Source organism: Melanostigma gelatinosum (assembly GCF_949748355.1).
Source record: "Melanostigma gelatinosum genome assembly, chromosome: 6".
In the NCBI taxonomy this organism is placed as follows: domain Eukaryota; kingdom Metazoa; phylum Chordata; class Actinopteri; order Perciformes; family Zoarcidae; genus Melanostigma; species Melanostigma gelatinosum.
The window spans coordinates 20383299-20404992 of NC_136639.1; the positions used below are offsets into that span (position 1 = coordinate 20383299).

Below are 21694 nucleotides of genomic sequence, written 5' to 3' on the forward strand. Positions count from 1 at the left end.
AATTGGAGCGCATACTTTATGTATCCCATGCTTGACGGGGTACTGCCTGTATATACATGTGCACGAAGCAGCAGCTTCCTCATCCCAAGCCTCGAGGCCCTCAGCTTAGCCTTGAGCCAGTACTCTGATTGTCCTTACACATGCCAAGGATTTCTTCCTTTGGTAACAAATACGCTTTCTGAGTGGTGCACGGGCTCCGAATTTCTGGCAAAAGCCTGAGGCCGAAGACAATATTTTAAGATCAAAACTAACTCTCTCTCTTTACTTTTCTTCTCTTTTTGTCTCTCCGTTTCTCTTTCTGTCTGTCTTTTGTTTTTGCATGTGTCCCCACATAGATGGTGGGGCCCTGTCCACCGTCTCCTTGCTTTAATATATGGGCCCATATGTCCATCACAAAGCATCAAGGACGTGAAGCGATTGCATTAGCTAAGACAAACAGCGGTAATGTAGCTCTCACCAAACATTAGTCAGTCGACCATCTCATGCAAATCTTTAAACCTCTCCCCACTGATAAGTGATGGCGAAGAAGTGCAGCTGATCAAATATTTCTCCCATCAGTCCCTTTGCCTGCTTGATCTAGACTTAACTTTATGACTGTATTTATGGGGGACAATATACACTTGTTGGCATTGAGTCTAAATATCTCACTGTCTGTCCCTCTGTTAAATGAGGCGCCGTCACTTTGTAGTGACAAAAAAATGGTAAAGGTTTTTGCGAACCAGACCCAATTAGGAACATCAGTGGGGCTCTGGGGAATATCTGTGTTTGTTTCTGTCAGCATAAGTGAGTGTGTTTATAACTGCCCAATTACTGTGCACATCTTTTGCCAGTGTCAGTATCTTGTTGGCAATTAAGACAACATGACTGAAAGCAACCACGTTGCCTCAGAGGACAGAAAACAGCGAGCACTGAGATGATGTTGTTATTAAAGATCTATGAAGCAGCAATAAAGCCAATGTTACTGAGGGCGCAGACACTTGACTTCTAAAAAGCATGCTCAACTGATGGTGGTGGTGCATTATGGCTCGCAGAGACAAAGGGAGGAAATGTAAATTGAAAAATAATATAAATCAAATGCGATGTCCCTGAGGCAAATAGCTGGCGTGTTAAGTTATTCATAGAAAGGCCGTGAACATATTTACAGGACACATGCTGAGATGCTGAGAAAATATATTGCAAGAGTTGGCAGGAGATGAAACGAAGACTGGGGGCTTTTTGTTGTTGATTTGAGTTAATTTAAAGGCAATAGATCTCACTCTTGGCAGATTTTGCCCGCTGACTGATACTGGAAATGATGCAATAAGTCAAGTGATGTTTCCTGTCTCTCTCTCTCTCTCTCTCTCTCTCTCTCTCTCTCTCTCTCTCTCTCTCTCTCTCTCTCTCTCTCTATTTGTCTCTCTGTCTCTCGCTCTCTGTTTCTGACTCCGTCTTCCAACGCCGCCAACGAGGAGCTAGCAGCAATAAACCTGCATCATCTTCTTTTTGAACCACCACTACAGCTTTGAGAGAAACACAAACGCATTTCATTTTGGTAACATCCGGCGAAAAACAAAATAATCTGGGAGATAATTAGGTCAACTTTGGTCGCCCGAATTCCACTTTTGGATCTCTAACAAGCCAAATTGCATTCAGAGTTTGGGCTAAAATTGAGTTGCGGAAATATTGGATCTTATACATAATAATTCTCCATTACAAGTGAAAGTCCTGCATTCAAAATGTCATTTAACTTTAGTAGAATTACACATATATTAGCAGCAAATAGCAGCAGAATGGTTGTATCTGGTGAATCTGGAGCTATATTACCTATTCTACTAGCCAGTTGAATCTACCGTATAGATTAAATATCCATATATTATTACCTGATCATATACATTGAATAGCACATGTATGTAATATCTACATCAGAAAAGCTGTTCAATGAATGAAGTGTAATATATAGTACAACATGTAGTGGAGTATAAAAAAGAAAAAAAATGAAAATACGAGTACAAGAACATCAATATACTTTACAATACTTTCCACCGCTGCTGTAATTTTATTTCATATTTCCATTTTTGCTTTTCAGCCATCTGCTTCTGTTTTTCATGTCAACCAACATTATCAAGATCGAATGTATTTTGCATCGCAATTGTGTCTTCTGTCATGGAAGCATGTGAAGTTCTACTGCAGATAGTTCAGGACAGGAGAGGAAACCAAGAGACAAACAGCTGATTTCTTCTTCTTTTTGAGAAATATTGAAATACAGTCAGTTACTGTAAAAGCTTCGTGGACTGTGATAATTCATTACTCGGCTTGTTTGTTGGACCCTTTGATTATTGTATTATTATGCACCATTGTTCCATTCTGTTTCATTTTGTGAAGTTACATTATGCGCTTAAAGATGTTACAGTGACAGCCATATTTCTTTTCATTTGTCCAAATCATTTTTTTAGGACTCAGTGAATGATGAAACAAATTCAGTTTGTACAACCTGGCAACCACGACAGCGACAGAGTGTTGATGGTAGATACCTGCAGTATGATGGATCCAAGAAAACCAATAAAGTTTTATGGAAGTGAACAAATATCCCTTCAACTGCCTCTAAAAAACACAAAGACTGTCGCTTTGTCCATTGTGTGTTAGTAGAGAAAATTATTGTTTCATCAAGATACTTTATACACAGTTCAGTCAAAGTTCTGGTAAACAAATGCACATTCATTTTTAGAACTTTTTTCTCACATTTCTTGTGTTGTAAAATGTTTGTTAATCAAACCTTTTTTGCTCCTTCAACTCTTATATCTACAGTAAATGGGTGAAGACTTCTGAAACGTGAGATGGGACCACAATCAAGCCAAGCTTGTTTTGCCATGGGTCACAAACCAAAATGGATCTGGACCACTGGTTTAATCTTAAAGAATGCATGGTATGTTTTTAAGCTTTTATGTAAAATCCAAATCTGAAAAGAAGCTGTCAGAAAAAGTCGTAAAAGCACATTTCCCTCTAAAACACAGTGGAGATGGAGCATAAAATGGAAATACCTTAAAACAATGTCTCTAAGCCTTGTACATGAGTAAATGTATTACATGTTGCACCGCTGCTAGGTCCAAACAACCAAATTTGTAGTTTTAAATGCAATTCCTGGGTTGACAAATTAGTGGTGAGCAGTAAACCAACATCCAGGCTTTTTTCAAATTTACATGCTCTTACTGTCCTCTTCTTCCTCTAGATTGAGAATTGAGCTTCTCCCTTCTGGGCGGAGATTCAGAGGTCTGACAAGGTGAGAAATCCTTTTTTCTTCTTCTCTTTTGCCATTTAACTGTTGTAAGCTCAGGATAATGATGATGCTTAAACCACCGTTGATTGGGTTGGATGATGATGATGATGATGATGATGGATGTGCTCCAGCTTTTATGTCACGCCGCTACTTGATGTATCTTGTTTTATGTCAGCGTGCGTAGTGTTTTATGTATTTTATTTATTATTCTTATGCATCTCATTTTCAGTCCATGTGAGTTGTGTTTCACCATGGCTACAAGACAAATTTCCCCTTGAAGTTCAAATTGAAGTTGGGTGGGAGCTGTGAACTGGCATTTGGCCTTGTAAATAATGACAGATTTTAATTTCCCTCTGCCCCTCTTAACACACTCACACACACTTTAAAAAGCGCTGAGTGAATGGAGCGGGAAAAACGGAGCAGCGGCAGATGTTTGTCTGTCTCGCTTTAAAAAATGTCAACTCGAGGTGAAGTGTTTCTCACTGACTGTGATACTAATAGCACGAGGCGCTGGAGCACGACTATTCATCACTCTTATGCTTTTAGATTGTTTGTGAAAGAAGAGAGCGTCAGAAAGCACATGGTTTACTCTTACTTTTTTTCTGTTTGCTGTTGTCCTTGAACACATGATGCCTGCCCTCCATCAAAGTGATGAGTTGGCTTGTTCATGCGTGTGTCTGTGTGTGAGAGAGTGAGAAGATCTGAACACATACTTTGTTTTATCCATCAATGTTTGGACTGTACCGCGGAACAGAAGTGATGAATCTGTTTTCCAAATGAGGTAAACTAACGTTTGTAGTAAAAAAAAAAGACTGTATCTGAAAATGCCCAAACCGTAATCTCTCATGTCAGAAGAAGATTTCTGGTGCTCTTCCCTCCCTGCCTCTCTCAGGCTTGGACGGAGAGAGAGAGAGAGAGAGAGAGAGAGAGAGAGAGAGAGAGAGAGCCTCCGGTGTGTGACGGGCTGTGGGCAGTGAGATCCTTGAAAAACAATCTGACAGATGAAAGACCCAGAAGTAGGATGGGGTCGAGGCAGAAAACATGTGTTGTGCTGAGTGTTCAGTCCTATATATTTCTCTCTTACATTCTCCTCGTCTTTGCCTCTCCCCTCTTCCCATTGTCTTTCAAACCTTATTTTTCACTCTGTCTTTTTTCTCTCTGTGTTGCTTTCCGCTCATCCGCTCGCTAACACTGAAACACACACAGATATTTCAGTGAAAAGCTGCATTAAGCCACTTACAAAAAAAACAAAAACATGATTTTTGGTACCCAGATACAGCCTCCCTTACAGTTTATGATGATCCTTAAAATAGTTTAAATCTTTGCACATATTTACCTACTCTGAGAGTTCACTTGTCGACCACCAGTTATTATTCAAAATGTATTGTGGTGCTGACGTCTGAAAGAAATCCTCATGCAACAAATATTTTGGACTGTGCTTATTGTTTACAAAAATATCAACAAAGCAGTCCTTCCTTTTTTGAACGCAGCCTAATTTTGTAGGTTTATTTTGAGATTTCTATTTGAAACACTTCTCTATGAAAGGCTTGAGTTAGTCAACTGATCTCAGGTGACAGGCCATTTTAATTAACCATGTTCATTTTGAAATTAACATTTGAACTACTTTACTTTAAATCGTCTAATTATTCATATTAACGGTGTTTTAGGTCCTTGTCAGTCTACACAGTATAAGTTAAGTTCAGTGAAGTTAATCCACTTTCACAGCCGTATGATCCGAACCTGAAATCTATTAGATCCTTTGATAAGTTCAACACATTTTCACTGTCTCACCTCAAAACTGTTAGATCCTGGTATACTTCTGGCCCGATACGGGGCTACTTACTGACTCAGCTCTCTATTAAAAGATTGTCGAGCTGGTGTTCTTGCGAGGGAACTCGCCTGGCTCTGCTAACTGCCGTTACTCCCGACGTCTACCCTGCTTCCTCCAGTCTGAGCGCACTCGGCCGAGAGACCAGTCCTGGCCCCGGGCGCTCCCACCAGTCGCGTCGGTTATGGCAGCTTCCCTCTTATGGATCCGTGCTCTTGATAAATGCCAGGTTAGGTTTTAACGGCTAGGATTACTTCTAAAACCGTAAGGGATTGTTAAGTGGATTCGGTCTCTAGGATAACCTTACAGAACTCAGTTGTTAGACATACAATGGCTTTAACTTTTTACTGCCACGAGGAACTTTTTACTACTTGAGCAAATAAATGCACTTGAGAAATTTACTTTAAATGCAGATTAGATATTTATTGCAGGTTATATTTAGTTAGTTAGCAAGGGTTAAGCTACAGCTCACATAAAATGTTACTACACTTGATTCGTTACTTTAATTTTCTTCTTCGATTATACTCAGTTTTAGATGCCGAGACGGCTCGGTTGGAGCTGGATCTTCAATGGTGCGATGAAAAGGTTCTTTTGGAGTTGTTAGGAGCGAAGGTCGGGCCAGACCCTCGGCCCTCCTGCTCTGCAGCGGAGTCCGCTCAACAGTCCTCAAAACTCAGTACAAAGTCTTTCTAGGGCTGCCGCGTTTTCTCCGTTGTCCAGTTGTTAGAGTCGAGCAGTGGGGAGAGGAAAATCTCCGTCTTTAAATCTTGTTGTCCACGAACAGCGGTCTTCTTTCCGTGAACAGAGACGAAGTCCTCAATACTTCAGTTGCAATCGTCCGTATCTTCTCCTCAGAGCACTTGGACGGCTCTCGTGTAGAAATCCCAGTTTGGAGCTTGCAAGCGTCTCCTTTTATCCATGATTTGGGCTGTCTGTTCTGCCCCCTCCTATCCAACACATGATCTCATTCCCCCACCCACTTGAGTGGGCGTTTGGTTCTGGACATCACCAGACTTATTCTATATTATATATATTATGCCTATATGACTCATCTTTTGCAACAGTCTTTTGCTGCCACGTCTGCTTTTCCGATCCACACCTAAAAACATCTGTTCCTAACTTCACTCTTTCTGCTGACTCATCATGACAAAACACTTTTCCCACATCTCGGCTCCGGTCACACAGAACATTATTATAATCAGTATTTACATTTGTTAAATCACTCTATGCATTAAACATTCGTTACATATTGATTAAACATTTTGCTATATAATGATCATAAACCTTATCTTTTGATTACACTTTAACTATTGATTTCTGAGTATATACTTTGTGCTTTTATATCCTGACTTTCCCTTGAATGTGCAAGCATGTATCCGAGGCAGCTCTGTGAGCTCAACTCTTCTCGACAAAACAAACTCATGTTTAATAATGAGTGCATTCATAAAGTGATTCATATTAATAAGTAGATTTGTTTCTTGCAGTGTCTGTTCTTTATGCAGCCTCCAAGGTGTCACATTTTCAGTTGGCGACTGCCGTTTGATATTGATCGCTTTAATCAATTTCAAAGTAGCACGCTGAAAAAATTACAATTATGTAACCAAATTAAATGTCACTATAAAATGAACAGGGTTGCCTGTGGAATAACGCCTGTTATTTCCTGTGTGACTTTTCAATACAGAATCTATAAATGTTTAATATCTTGACGTTGATGCCACTTTTAGTGTTGAAAAATGTGTTGATACAGGAGCTCTGCATTTGCTCTCAACCGTCCTATAACCTGCTGTTCATTCTTGCTAAATTGCTCCTATAGGAACAATAACAACCTACTCTTTGTCGGCATAATCTCATACAATTTCCATGCAGCTTTAGGCCAGAGGGCAGTGGTAGACATAATAAACCCTGTAATCACACTGTTTGTGGTGCCATTTTATATAATCCACCTCCTCTCCGGCCTCCCGGGGTTGAAGGCGATGCTCCTGCGTCATCACACTGCTCCCACCTTCCTAAGATTACATTTAAGAAGCCCAGAGGGAGTGGGATTAATGCAGCCCTACAATCCAAAGCTTTGATATTACTGCATAGTTCAAAGGAGGTCGCTGCCTTGTAATCCAATGTATCAGGACCACAATGTAATGATGTTAATGGTTTTACACAGTGTGACTCACATAATGGTTTTACACAGTGTGACTCACATGTGAAAAAAAAAACTGGACAATGCTCAGTGGCTCGCACCACATTCTCTATGGGCCTCTCTGACTCTGTCATAAGCCCAGGACTTGACCTACAGGTCACAGGTGTGAGACTCGTTTTCCCAAAAGCATTTTGAGTACATTGGTGTCGCACTGATGCACCAGAGAGCAAAAGGTAGCCAGTGTCATGCAGAGAAAGATACTTTTTAATACATTTTTTTTGAAGTCATCCTTCCAGCTCAATTTTCTCCTGACACAATTACACTGACTGTTGTAATTGTCAAGATATTTTGTTTACAATCATGAGAATGATAGTTGGCTGCATAACAGAGAGAAACATAAATCCTCACATTTGAGAAACTGACATTATTAGAGTTGCAGAATCATTTTCATGACCATCAATTATTTGACTTTTTTCAGCCGTAGTGTAGAGTGACTGTGCTGCTGAGCCCTGAGCATCACTATCACTTTTGGCACAAGCCAAATCTTTATTTCCTGAAATCAAAGAGTGATATTAACTCTGGAGGGAAAAGTCAATTTTTTCAGACTCAATTAACTTCTGTGATTTGAAATGTACTGTATTGTCCTGTGACTGCACATGGACGGATGTGCCATTTAGATCATACTTTATTGTGATAGGCATTTATTTATACTCAGTAAATGGCTTATAACACGCTATAACACTCTATATTGTAGTCATTAAGCATTTCTAACTGGTGCATTAAACGTTAATGAATCATTGACAATATGATATAATAGAGTTGTAATCTTATACGATGTGTTCTAATATTTTACATGAATATTTTTCATTTCTATACTATTTTGTTAAATTCATTATTGTTATTTATTACATTCATCAGTTAAGTTATTATGTATTCATAAATACTTCATCACAACTGAGCAAAAGATGTTGCTTAAAGCTCTGGAAGAAATGCAGTAAGTGGACCCTGAGTTACTTTTTCTAACTAAACGTCGTCAACACAAAACAACATCATGTTATTAAATGATTCATAACTAACTTTAAGCAATCGTTAATGTGTGTATTCATATTTAATTGAAAGTACAGCCTGTTATTCCTTGTCATCAAACATTCATTAACTGCTGTGCAGCCTCAAAGATGCCTTAGGAGGAGTTCTGGTTGTTGACATACATTAATCAACACACAAATGTCCTCATATCTGCAGACACCACATTACAGTGCGTTATAAATCATTTAAAAATCATTTTACATTTAGGTCTGCTGCTTATACATTCTTACCCCTAAATGAACAGTACCGCCACCGTGGAATAATTATTAAAAAAGCGTTATTTATGTGTCTTGTAACCTGCATGCACCCTCCTGAGTGTCTGTCATCTCTAAATTGCCATTACATTCTGGTCTGTCCATGCTCACTTTGCCCACCCGCCACCTTGACCGACCCATGATGCCTTGGGCCAAATAGCCACCCATCTTGTGAAGCGTGCAGGCCGTATTGGGACTTATTCCTGAAAGTTGTTTTCCTCCTCCTGACAGTCTTTATCTTTTGTATCTGCTGTAAGTGGATTTGTGTCTGGGATTTGTTTGATCAACGAGAGCAGTTATAGCAGTGGAGTATGTGGTCTTTTTTTCCCCTCTACATTATGTGGTTTTATGAGTGCATACTAAATTTAGCACTGCTTTTCTAGATGTTGATGCAACCAGGCTGTCTTCTCAAATACTCAAAGCTATATGGTACAGTATAATAACCTAATGTAGGAAAAAGATGCTTGATGCTCTCTCGTGATTTTTTTCTCAAGCTATTTTCCTTCTCAATCTGTTGTTTGAGTCTGTCCCACACACACAGGGGACAACCTGAAATAGGGATGGGAAGGGGGAGCTCTGGAATTGGAGAGAGAGAGAGAGAGGGAACATATATCATAAATGTAATATCAGCCTTCATTTTAGAAAAGAAGATTGCCTATCTTCTTTTGCTTTTGACTCCGAGACGGATTTGATGGATAGGCAGAGGGGTTTGTGCCACAACCATTTTATGTAAGACATCAAACACACCATGCACTCCACAGCCTGATCGCCCATCATCATCATCATCATCATAATCATCATCATCCCTGTGGCTTGTCAAAGCAAATTGATAAGTTGCTCCTGTTTTGTTTGCTCAACAACACAGTCAATGATTCATTCCTGATATGAAGATGTGATGATGATGATGAGGTCCCAAGTGAAACTGTTACGTTTTTTTTCTCACAACAGGTCCTGCTCTGTGCTTGGCTCATAAGCTATTTAATCGTCTGAACAAAGATGGACTCATTCTTCATGACAAACTTTGATTGCTTTTATTGTGTTAGTGCTACAAAGCTCATGGTGTGGGACGGAACCCCCGCGTGTCTCAGGATAGAATGCATGGAATCAGCACATGACACGTGTTGCACGGCAATAAAGCGATGGCTGCCGTCGTATATAGGCTATATAATGTAGCTACAACACTGAACAAACATGAGCTTGTACGTTAAGAGCGAAAGTTCCCGTCTTGTCTCATTTCTTCAGCGGATAGCGACCCTGGGTTTTCTTTTTTCTTTTTTACACGGTCCTTAAACACACACTGAAAAAGAGACTGTCCCTGAATGAAAAGTCCCCCCCCCCCCCCCCCTATACTGTCAGCGAACATTTCCTGCTGTCCGTTCATTCACTCCACATCAAAGTAAACGCACATGTTTTCACTGTGTGTGGTTACGGTCTGTGGAATTTGCATCTGATGATCTTCTTGAAAGCACTTTGGAAGTCTTTGTTGAAGTAGGCATATATGATGGGGTTGAGGAGAGAGTTGGAGTAGCCCAGCCAGTTTATGACTGCGCCCAGCCAGTCGGGCATGTAGCAGCTCTCTGCACAGAAAGGCAGCACAAGTGCGACGATGAAAAAGGGCAGCCAGCAGAAGATGAAAGTTCCCATGATGATCCCCAGTGTCTTCACCGTTTTACGTTCCCTCGCCAGCGCGATCTTTCTCTTCGTCCCCGAGTTCTTTTCATTCATGTGTTCGTAGCCCTGCGAGGAGGACTGGGGCGTGTTGGGCAGAGGCAGGTGCGTTTTGGAGTTGCCGATAACTTCTATTATCTCAAGTGATTCACCCTCTTCTCCGTGCTTCACCGCACCGTTTACGCACGGAGAGCTGGGCTTCGACTCGTCGCTGCGCTTCCAGCCTTTGCCCCCGTCCTCCCCGTTGGTTTTCTTGTGGAAGATGCCCGGAGACACAGTCAAGCACTTGTCGGACACTTTTGTTTTCTCGGGTTTCTTCACCGTCTTTCGAATCCGAAACCGAGCAGCCTTGAATATTCGGCCGTACAGGACCAGCATGAGAATGAGAGGGATGTAAAAAGCCCCAAATGTGGAGTAGATGGTGTAGCCCGGGTCCTGGCTGATGAGGCACGCGTCGGGGTTCGCCCTGTCTTCGGCGCTTCTCCAGCCTAACATAGGCGGAATAGAGATGGAGAAACCAATTAGCCAAGTCACGCTTATCAAGAGCGCAGCTCGCCTCGGCGTCCGTTTATTTACATTGTCAATTGGGTCTGTTATGGCCCAGTACCTGTCCAAGGCAATTGCGCACAGATGCAGGATGGATGATGTGCAACACAGTACATCCAGGGAGATAAATAAATCACAGATCCCCTGCCCCAGTGTCCACTTGTTCAAAACCTGGTAGAGGGCCGCCATTGGCAGAACCAGCACCGATACCATGAGGTCTGTCACGGCCAGAGATCCAATAAGATAGTTAGCCACATTCTGGAGAGATCTCTCCAGGTTGATGGCTGCCACGACGCACGCATTGCCAAATATGGAGCAGAGGATGAGGGCCCCTAAGAGCAGAGAGGTGATAATCTGGTAACTCAGCTTTACATCTGGCGGAGACCCAGAGCCCGTGCCATTCTCACTCCCGTCCCAGACGGCAACCACGTCCACCCCATCAGGGTAACCGCTGGTCGCGTTGCTGCCGTTGGCGCTTGTTGTTATAAAATCCATAATGCGACCACACGGAGAGCGCAACTTTCCCAGAGCACGCGGGACACGCAATTGGACAGATAAGCCGGACCCAGTCAGCCCCTCAGACTGCTGCCGCTGTGCGCTTTACCGGGGTCCATCGGAGTTCCCGCGTTCGTGCCGTCGCTTTCAGGACGCATGACGCAGAGGTGTTTGTGCGTAAGTGTGCGTGTGTGTGAGAGGGTTTGTGTGAGTTGTAGCCCGTGAGTGTTGACAGCCGGGTGCGCTCACGGGTACTGCGAATCATCTGAGCTCGGTGACGCCGTGAATTCATTTATACCAGCAGCTTTGGGTACGTCAGACCGTGTGGAGGTCGCCCTGGAGTTTTGTCCCTCTGCTCTTCTTGTTGCTCCATTTTTCACTGCAGACAGCCGACGAGGGCGCAGAGCTCTCCTTTCTTTTTCTCTCTCCTTTGTTTACTCTTTGGACTCACTGAATGTAACATTTTGTGGATTTTTGTGGAAGTTTACATTTCAAATGGTAGGTGCCAGTCAGGACTAAAACGTAATAGCCTAACTGAGTTATTACAAAAATAGCATGATTGCAAAAATATATATCGGCAGGTGGAAATAATCACTTCATTTTTCATTACTTCTTATTAACTTTTTGTTTAAGGCAATTTCATCTGAAACAGACATTTTTTTATATGCAAAAGACCTTAAAAAGAAACTCAGTAACAAGTATATAGTATTTAATGGCGCAACCATGCATTTCAAGCCGGGATGGAAGGAAAGGTAACATGCTAAGAGCGTTGGGAGCGAGAGGTTGTTTCAGGACCAGGGACAACGCCGCGACGGTGCAGAGAGGAGAGATGCTGCCATCTGCTGTTTACAGATGATGGCCACTGTTACATCAGTATTTTCAGGCAAAGTTAGATGCTGTGGATGTGGACGTGGCAGGATCATTGAATTACTTTTATTATTACTCACATTACTATTTCATACTACCGATACCATTAATGCACATTATTGACCTGCTTCTTCACCAGAGTCTCTGTGCTTTCACGCCTCACAGGTTCCTGTGTATCCGGGTTTACCTGGACCAGGTCTTGCCTCCTGTCGTGGTTGTGTCATACATTGAATGTGCTGTAATTACATTGAATGTGCTGTAATTACATTGAATGTGTTGTAATTTACTATCCTGTTCTACACATGACATCATTGCACGTCTGTCCATCCTGGGAGAGGGATCCCTCCTCTATTGCTCTCCCACAGGTTTCTTCCTCTTTCCTTTAAAGGGGTTTTTGGGGAGTTTTTCCTGTTCCGATGTGAGGGTCCCGGGACAAGAAGATGTCAAACGTGTACATATTGTAAAGCCCTCTGAGGCAAATTTGTAATTTGTGATTTTGGGCTATACAAAAATAAATTGAATTGAATTGAATTGAATTGTACTTTTGTCTAGTTTGTGGGTGTGCTTTTATTTATTCACAGTGAGTGCATTGACTTCACTGATTGCATTTTCCATGTAATTAAATATTTAGATTTACTCTTGTTCTTTATATTTAATATTTGCTTCTGCTTCTGTATCATGCATTTACTTCAGATGAGCTGGGTCGAATGTTTTTTTTTCTATGCTCAGTTATTATAACGAAGTAATTACACTTCACCTAACCCATAATAATAATGGGTGTGAAAAAAATATCTGAAGCTGTTCTGTTTTTCCTCTGATGAAGAATCTTCTCTTCCTTTTTGTTTTCTCCATTTCATAAACATTAAAGAAATCTGTTGCAACAAAGCGCCACATCTTGCCTTCTCAAGTTATTATCAAACACATTTAGGTTTTATTAGAGTCGAAAGAAACAAAAAATCAGACATCAAATAAAGGAAAAGTCACACACACACACACACACACACACACACACACACACACACACACACACACACACACACACACACACACACACACACACACACACACACACTGTTTGTAAACCCCAAAGTGAAAAAACAGCTGACACCATGGTAGTGGTCGTGAGAAAAAAAATGTGCCTCTGGTTTTTTCACCTTATTTTTTGTTTATTCAGTGGTTGCATAGCATTGTGTTTTGTATAGGTCACGGGACAATCGTGAGGCCATGACCAGTGCACCTATTGTGATGGGGCTCACCAGGGGGACTTTGTCTTTGCCAACAGTGTGGAATGTCCCAGCGGGGGAACAGGGGCAGGCGAGGGCAGGCCAGAGGGCTGCAGTGCTCACCTCCTCTAAACTGGAACAGTCCCTCTAGCTCAGAGAAAAAAAGTTACCGGTACATCCAGAAGAAGAAGGATGCAGAGATAAGACTTGGGGAAAGATGACAGGGGAAAGACCAGGCTGGTTGAAGTTGAATCAGATGCGCTCTGCTGGTGACGGAGGGCCTCGAAAGCGCCGTGATGAGCTCCCATTTGGGACCCTCTAGTGTAAATGTCTCAGGCAGAGTTGGAGATCGTGGAAGTGAGGATGCCGTCGAAGAAGACGACAACAACGAGATTTGCACCCAGTGTTTAAAAACAGCGGGACCCAGGCCGAGGAGTGCAGATCCAGCCGGTGAGGAAAGGCAGAGCAGTGTGGAGCAGCTGGTGAGACCTGCCCTGCCAGGGAGGAAGGCACACAGAAAGACCTGCAGCAAGGACAGCAGAGGAAGATGGAGAGAGGGAAACCAAGACTGGGATGAGGAGAGACAACATGTTGAACACGTAGGAAGCAGGGAAAGAGGAAAACAAAGGCAGAGAAAGGCAGAAAGAACTGGCATACATGGAGATGGAGCCCAGGGCAGACAGGGAACAGGAAGCACTGAAAGTTTGTCGAGCAGTAATTCTGACATCCCGTTCAACAACACTTTGGAAGTTGGAGAAGGATCAAACAACTTGCAGAGAGTATGCACATGTCCCAGACTTCCAAGTACTGGCTGCACACGGGCCATCACCACCAATTTAAACCTCCAATCGCCTCGTCCAGCAATGAGGTCCATGTCGTCTGCTCTCCCTCAGCCTCCCACCCAAACCAGATCCACACCTCTGTCCCCTCAGAGACTTTCATCCAGAACAGCGGCAGGAAACCTGCACCACCACCCGTTTACTTCATTCAGAGTGGCAGATCCGTTCTGGATGGAGGTGAGAACAGGGACAGCAACTGGACGATCATCACAAAGTCATCAGACACGCATCCCATCTCTCATCAGCTCAGAGCTAGGAGAAGAAGGGGAGGAGGAGGAGGAGGAGGAGGAGGAAGAAGAAGGAGAGGAGGACTTGGATGATGGCGAGGAGGGAGGCAGTGGCGTGATGGAGGTGATCGGTCAAACCATAACCTCAGCAGTGGTGCCGCCTTATGTTCCCTTTGGGGAGAGGAGGATGAGTAAAAGAGAGAAGAACAGGATTAGGTGTCTGAGGAGGAGGCATGGGAGAAGGGAGAGGTGGAGACAGAGTCAACTGCAGGAGAGCAGACAGGTGAATGACACAATTAACTCAGCATCAATATGTCAATGGCTCCTGAAGTCAACGTTCTTTCACTAAATGTTTTGCCAGTGATTTTCGGATTAAAATCAGGCGACTGCTTCATATCATGTGTTGCAAGAAGAGTCACAGAGTTTGGGATTAAATCATTGAATGATTTATTTTTCTCTTCCCGTTTCCCAATCAATACTATGTTAATACAATGCAAATAATGTGTTACCTATAAAACCAGTTTTTTATTTCTATGTGGCCACTGAGAAGTAGGTGCACTTATCTACCACTATATGACAGTCATCAAATCAAACATTGCTGTCATCATGTGCAGTCTTTCTTCAGTTTGCAGGATACTTGAGAAAACCGTAGGATACTCTTCAGTCGCTCACGTCTCAAGGCACTCCAGCCTTAAATTACCTAACTGATCCACTTAAAAGTCCATTTACATTTTAGGGTGGAAGGCTAGTGCAAGAAATCAAGTAAGAGTTTAGTGTGTTTGTGTGCGTGGTACAATACAATCAGACAGGCAATCAGACTAAAACATTGCTTGTTGGGTCCACTTTTAACTGTATTTATTGCCGGCACCTTTTGTGCACTGTGTGTGGCCACACGTGTATTCGTGTGTCTGTGTGTGTTCATTTCAACTAGAGTCTGACTGTCGACAGCCCTATCAGCACTCAGCTCATCTCAAAAGCCATTGTCTATGCGGTTTCAAGTGCGGTTAGATCTGAATTAGTTGCATGATGAGGCTTGGCTGGAGAGCCCTTCAAAAACAAGCAGACAAAAGAGCAGATTCAGTTTTCATTGGCTGCTGCAGATCTGCTGTCACGTTGGCGGACTGAAATTATTCTGACTAAATTAGAGAAAGTGGAATAGAATTAGTTGCTTTGAAACACAAAATATCCATTCTGTAATTCAATGCCTCCCTGCTGATGGTGTTATTTTTGGTTAAGCTATTCCTCTCTCACACATTGGGGTTGCGGTGTTAATGTATGCATGATATAGATACATAATACACGTGCCATCTGGCTCTAGCAGATACAATTGTCTTTGTTATAATGTGGCACATGCCATGAGGAAAATGTATGAAATGTTTTTAAATCTTTCCTAATTTGTTCCACAGTTATCAAGGAGCCAAATGTTAGAAACTCAGAGTTCTGGCTGAGTCAGTCAGATGAGAAGATTGATACCGCTTTCTTTTCTGAGAGCGGTGTTGGTCTTCTCACCTATCCCTCAGTAAAAAAAGCGAGTCAGCGTATTTGTCCCAACTTTACCCTTTTATTTTGTCGGAGGAAATTGAATAAGCTTGCTTGGTCATTTGTCATTATCAATGACATGCTTATCGAGTATGCATGCTCTTTCCTCAGTTTTATCCAACTTTGCACTTGTACAGTTATGTTCCTTTTCACAAGGGAGCTGCTCACTACAAGCACAGCATTTCTGCTATGAGTCATAGCCCGAGGGTTTTTAGGATACTCCTCTTGGGCAGCTTAACAATAGTTTTCCTCATTCACCCTCTCATATAATTATTATTTTTTTGGACCCATTGGTCTCAAAGCCTGATTTATATTGTGGATATGTATTTATATGGATGTGAATTGTAATTTGCATATCCAAGTATGATGCTTTATTTATTTCCCCCCGCATACATACCAGCATTTTTGGTGGAAATGGTTGTCTTAACTCCCCTGATAGAATCTAATGTAAATATGTTTGAGTACAATGTCCTGGTGTCCTTTCTGCATACAGTATAAAGAAGGGCAAAGGTCAGAGCGGGTGGTCATCCAGTTCCCCACAGGAAGTGGTTTCATCCTGTGTGATGGGGAAACCATTAGTGCTGGATTGCTCAGTTACTTGATCCAGCTGCTGCACGGAAGCTGAAATGTGGTTTTAGTTGCTGCCTGTAGTTTGCAGAGACATTTATTGGTGTAAGAATTACAATACTTTACACAAACCACATTTGTTTCTGGTGCAGTAGATATCTTCGAAGTTAAGATGGTAAAAAGACGAGCTTTAGGCCTACTCTGTGTCTACACATATATTTAGATTTATGTTCTCGATGATAAAGAATTGTATTTGCTTTTTTACACATTTACCAATGCAATCAAGACAAAGGTGCCATGATAAAGTGCAAGTTGCCAGAGGGGAGAGCCTCAGTACCCATGATAACGTGGGAGCTGAGCACTGTGTGTTGTCTACTCTGTGTTAATGACACACCTTGGGAAGCAGGACTGGTGCAACACGGAAATCCCTGGAGCTCCCCCTGTGTGAGAAAGCGGTAATTACTCTGTATATACCCCCCCCCATGCCTTTTTTAAGACACCGGCTTCAGACACCAATCCTCTGGGTCTGACGACATGGGTCTGACATAGGTCTTGAGGGGCCCCAGATACAGTTCTCAGAACAAGTTTTGGTACTCCCTCTGATATGAGTTGTAGCTGGAATTTGGAAATGCTGAGTGTGGATTTAGGTGCTGATGCACTTGGGAGGGTGGGCAAGTTGACTGCTGAGGAGATGAGAGAGATTAGAGCGGGGGGGGGAGGCTGTTTGATGACTTGAGCAATTTGAAATAAAAGGATGCAAACTAGATTTAAAAAGGTAAACTGAAGACAGGCCATCTGCAGCATCATTTTTTTAAACCTTAGAATCCGAATTGTGTCTTATGGAAAAAACTCTACCTGAAGAGATGCAACACCTCTGTTTTCTGTAACGTGAATGGAGTTTGAATTGGGGTCAGCTTCAGGGTTAAATAGCTCTCTTTAGCGAACAACATTTATGCTTTACAATAAGAAGTGAGAAAATATAGGTCGGTAGACGTTTCACTGTTGAGCTCACACCTGACACCCTCATGTCCTCACACATATTGTTATGCTGTGCAGGTGGGTGCCAAAGACATTTACACCCAATCAAATAGGCCGTATTACATTCATACACAATCTCAAGAGGAACACGAAAGAGGACATTCTCAGTTGAATGTTTTGACAGCTGGTACGATGACATCTTGTAGTGATAATGTATGCTCAGAATCTAATACGTGGGAGGGGGGCAGATTTCTGAATTGGTGTCCTTCATTCTTTTATTTGATATTCTTTTATTCTTTTATTTGATTTATTTGTCTGTCTGAGAAGCTCAATCCGTATAGACATGACCCTGTAGAAGTGGGTGATCGTTTTAGAGATAGAAGAAGAGATAAGCGTCGCAATAATATTTTGAATATATTCATAAAAGTATTTTATCCATACACAGTTTATCCAGGGCCGGGTCTTGGGGATAGCAGGCTTATCAGGATATTTTAGACGTCCCTCTTCCCAGCAACATTTTCCCGCTCTTCTGGGGAAGCCAGAGGCGCTCCCGGGACAGACCAGTTAAATAATCTCTTTTGCGTGCCCTGGGCCAACCGAGCCTGAAAGGGCTCCTTCTTTAGGCTCTTAGGCACCGACGACCCTGACCCCAACTCCTATAGCAGCCGCTTCTACAAAGGAGGTTTTCAACATGGCCCAATAGGATTCCATGTCCCCAGCCTCCTCCGGGATGCACGAAAAATCATTCCGGAAAGGGGGAGTTGAAGAGGTGGGACAGGGGTCTGAGTCAGACGTTCCCAGTTCACCCTCAATACATATTTTGGTTCACCCGGTCTGTCCAATAGCAAAGCACCACTGAGGTTTAGATAAGGCGGGCCGTTCCCCCCAATCCACCCCGCCCCTCTTGTCCATGTGAGATTTGAAGTCCCCCAGTAGAACTATAGAGTCCCCAGTCTACGCCGTTTCCTGGATGGCACTCAGAGACTCCAGTTACTCTGAGTTGCTGTTTGGTGCATCAGCACAAAAAAAACAGGAAGAGATTTCCTCTCAACGACTCACAGTCTCATGGAGGCAACCTTTTCTTTCTCCGGGGAGAACTCCAACACAGCTACGCTCAGCTGGGGGCTTGTGAGTATCCCCACACCTGCTTGGGACCTCTCACCTCTCAACTCTGGAATAGGCTGGAGTCCCAAGAGGGAAGGGCTCCCCTTCCAGGTCTGGCCCGAGAAGGGGGCCCCGGTTTCCCTTTTTCTGGGCGACTCTTTTCTGGCCGATTCATACAGGGTCACTGAATCGCTCTAGGTCTGGCTCCTCCCCTGGGACCTCTTTGCCTTAAAAAAGACCCGACCAGGGTTTTTTGCCCCTGACAACACAGCTCCCAGGATCACTGGGGCAAACAAACCCCTCCACCACGTTAAGGTGGGGATTCGTTGGAGGGGGTAAAAGTATATATATTATTTTTAACCCACATAAGTCAACTCATACGTTTGCATTTATACACATATATACATTGATTTGCATGAGGAGGAGGTTTAAAAGAAAAGATGCACATGTGGCAAGTACATCTATCGATCTATCTATCTTTTCTCTCTCTGCCTTTCCTCCTCATCCAGAGTTCAACAGCGAACCCATCCAGCAGCAGCAGCAGCGAGGATGATAACGTGAGCGCCGGTGAAAAAGAAGGTTACATCTGCGCAGTGTGTTTGGATGTGTACTTCAGTCCTTACATGTGTCAACCCTGCGACCACATCTTCTGTGAACCCTGTCTGAGGACGCTGGCTAAGAACTGCCCCACCAACACCCCCTGCCCCCTCTGCAGAACAATCATCACTCATGTCTTCTTCCAGAAGGGTGAGCTAATGGGCAGAAAGCACCTGCTGTACAATTCACATGATTGAAAAAACACTCATCACCTCTACTCATGACTCTGCTCACAAGTCTAGATTGAATAATGTGAGATGGATGGTTTGAAAAATGCCAGTAAAATGTGGAGTTTAGAATTTAGTAATCCATGGCTGCATTATCGAACAGTTCGTATATATGCATTCATGTATATTTGCAGCTCTATGTGTATGTCTGTTGGCTGTTGTACTGATGACATCTAAGCTGCAGATTGTTCAGAGGGCCCAGCTGCAGATACCCCACAGGGAGCAGTGTAGACCTTTAGTTCAGCTCTGACCAGATGAGTCACCCACATCGAGAACGAGAAGAACAAAATCAAACACGTTTGGAACACTGTCATTTAGAGCTTTCCGATGGAAATCAGACATTTAATTCTGTGTATGTGAATAATGCATTGGGCTAAGACAAAAGAAGATGTGTCAAATGAAACTGTAACCCCCAATCATAAACCTTGTGATCACTGCATGCTGATCACATGGGACATAGTGGTGAAGTTCTGTGATTCATTTTGGCCTACTTCTAGATGTAGGAGAAAATGAGCGGCAGGGACACTGTTGTGGCCATAACAAGACAGAGTGGCCGTGGTTCTGAGCGCTGCAGACACACTAAGGGCTCTTGTGAGTGATTAGATGGTAGACAAGGATGGTAGATTAGATTCTTGTGATGATTACCAAACCCAAGGTGACACAGAAAGGGAACAAGGAGAAAATGAGGGAGTCTGACGATGCTGCTGCTTTTTAGAATGTATCCAATAAATCAAACATCATCCATCCAGGCAGTCATGAAGTGGCGGTGTGAATAAGATGTTTATGTTTGATCATATTTACTTGGTCTCCCTGTCTTTCTTACAGAGCTAAACCAAACAGCAAGGACATTCTTCCCAAAAGAATACCTTTCCCGGAAACAGAACTTCCAGAAAGCAAGTTGCGCAAAGTGGCCTCTCCCAAGCTGCCGAAAACTCTTCCGTATCTTTGGAGGCAAGTTTTTAATTACCCTACATTGAAATTCTCTCAGTTCAGGATCAATTGATCAGATTTGAGTATCAGCAGCAGTAGGACTCGTTTATAACGTAACTGCTATTCTCTTTGTATGTACGATTGCAAGTCTCGACAAGACGTGACAGAGTAAAGTAAACCTGCTGCACAATCATCCTGAAAGTACCTGAAGGCGTCAATGGTGCAAACACAACACTTAAACTTTATAGCAGACAGAATGCAAATTGAAGGGGCTGACTTTCCCACACACGCAGGCAATTTCTTATTATACAAAGAATGTTTGGAGAAGATCTTGAGGGGAAGCAGTGTTGCACCATTCCCGAGAGTTATTTGCTTGTGTGCAATTACTGATAATGCATAATTGCTCGTAATATAAATACATATAAAAGTATTTAATGTGGAGTCAGCAGTTCAAGAGAAAGATTACTGATATTTGAACTCAAACAAATAATAATAAAACAGATATTTACCGTCCCTCTCGCTCCCACTGCCTTTCTCTTCATACATCCACGGCCTTTCTCCTGTCCTGTGCACGAGCATGGATGTTATTGGGTGGAATGGTGTTGTGTGGCCCGATTTCAGCCAGGGCTGTATAAACACCGGGGTTTTTTTCAGCCCTGTATGAAGCAAATATGACTTAAATACACAAAGGTTGTTTGGTATAAACTGAGCATATATATCTAAGATACAGAATAACCCACCCATCTAAGAAATGTTTGACCATTTATCCACCAAACTTGTTTTGTTTTTGTCTGAAGACAAATTAAAATATGAAAAGCAGAATCACCCTTAAAACCCCAATTTGTTTGTAATCTTAGAAAGTACATTTCATTGAATTCCACTAATTTCCCTCATTCATTTCTACGTAAATATTTGATTTTTTTGGGTTGGAGTATCACTACCATCAGATGAGATGCCCCATTTGTCACCCAAAAGCAGGCTTCCAGAGGCAGTCCAGTCCCATTGCTAGACGCCAGTTCCCCCACGGAGGAGACTACCGGCTGGACAATCTGGACTTTGAGGATGACTCTCGAGGCTGGCGTTTTGACATGGACATGGTCATCATCTACATCTACTCAGTCAACTGGGTTATTGGCTTCTTCATCTTCTGCTTCCTTTGCTACGTCTTCTTCCCTTCTTTTTGACAGTCATGGCAACTATGAGTGAATTTTAAGCAGGTGGGATGACGAGGTAGAGGGAAATTACAAGAGTGTACCAGCTTGTTGTCTCTTGTTAATAAATAATTGAAATAGGGAAATATTGTTGGGGGAAGTTTTGGGAATCAATTGTTCT

The 21694-nt window shown here is 42.7% G+C and overlaps 2 protein-coding genes across 2 annotated transcripts; one reads left to right on the plus strand and one right to left on the minus strand.

Annotated features, from left to right (window-relative positions):
- Nucleotides 1–9980: 9980 nt before the first annotated feature.
- Nucleotides 9981–11288, minus strand: htr1aa (5-hydroxytryptamine (serotonin) receptor 1A a; the record flags this gene model as incomplete). The annotated part of the gene is made up of 1 exon (XM_079270474.1): nt 9981–11288. The coding sequence occupies exon 1, from the start codon at nt 11262–11264 to the stop codon at nt 9981–9983; it is 1284 nt and encodes a 427-aa protein (XP_079126600.1). The 5' UTR covers nt 11265–11288.
- Nucleotides 11289–14141: 2853 nt separating this feature from the next.
- Nucleotides 14142–21546, plus strand: rnf180a (ring finger protein 180a; the record flags this gene model as incomplete). Its single annotated transcript, XM_079270799.1, has 5 exons — nt 14142–14370; nt 15827–15939; nt 19118–19355; nt 20258–20383; nt 21341–21546. 5 exons carry the CDS (start codon nt 14142–14144, stop codon nt 21544–21546), a joined length of 912 nt encoding a protein of 303 aa, XP_079126925.1.
- Between the last annotated feature and the right edge of the window lie 148 nt (nt 21547–21694).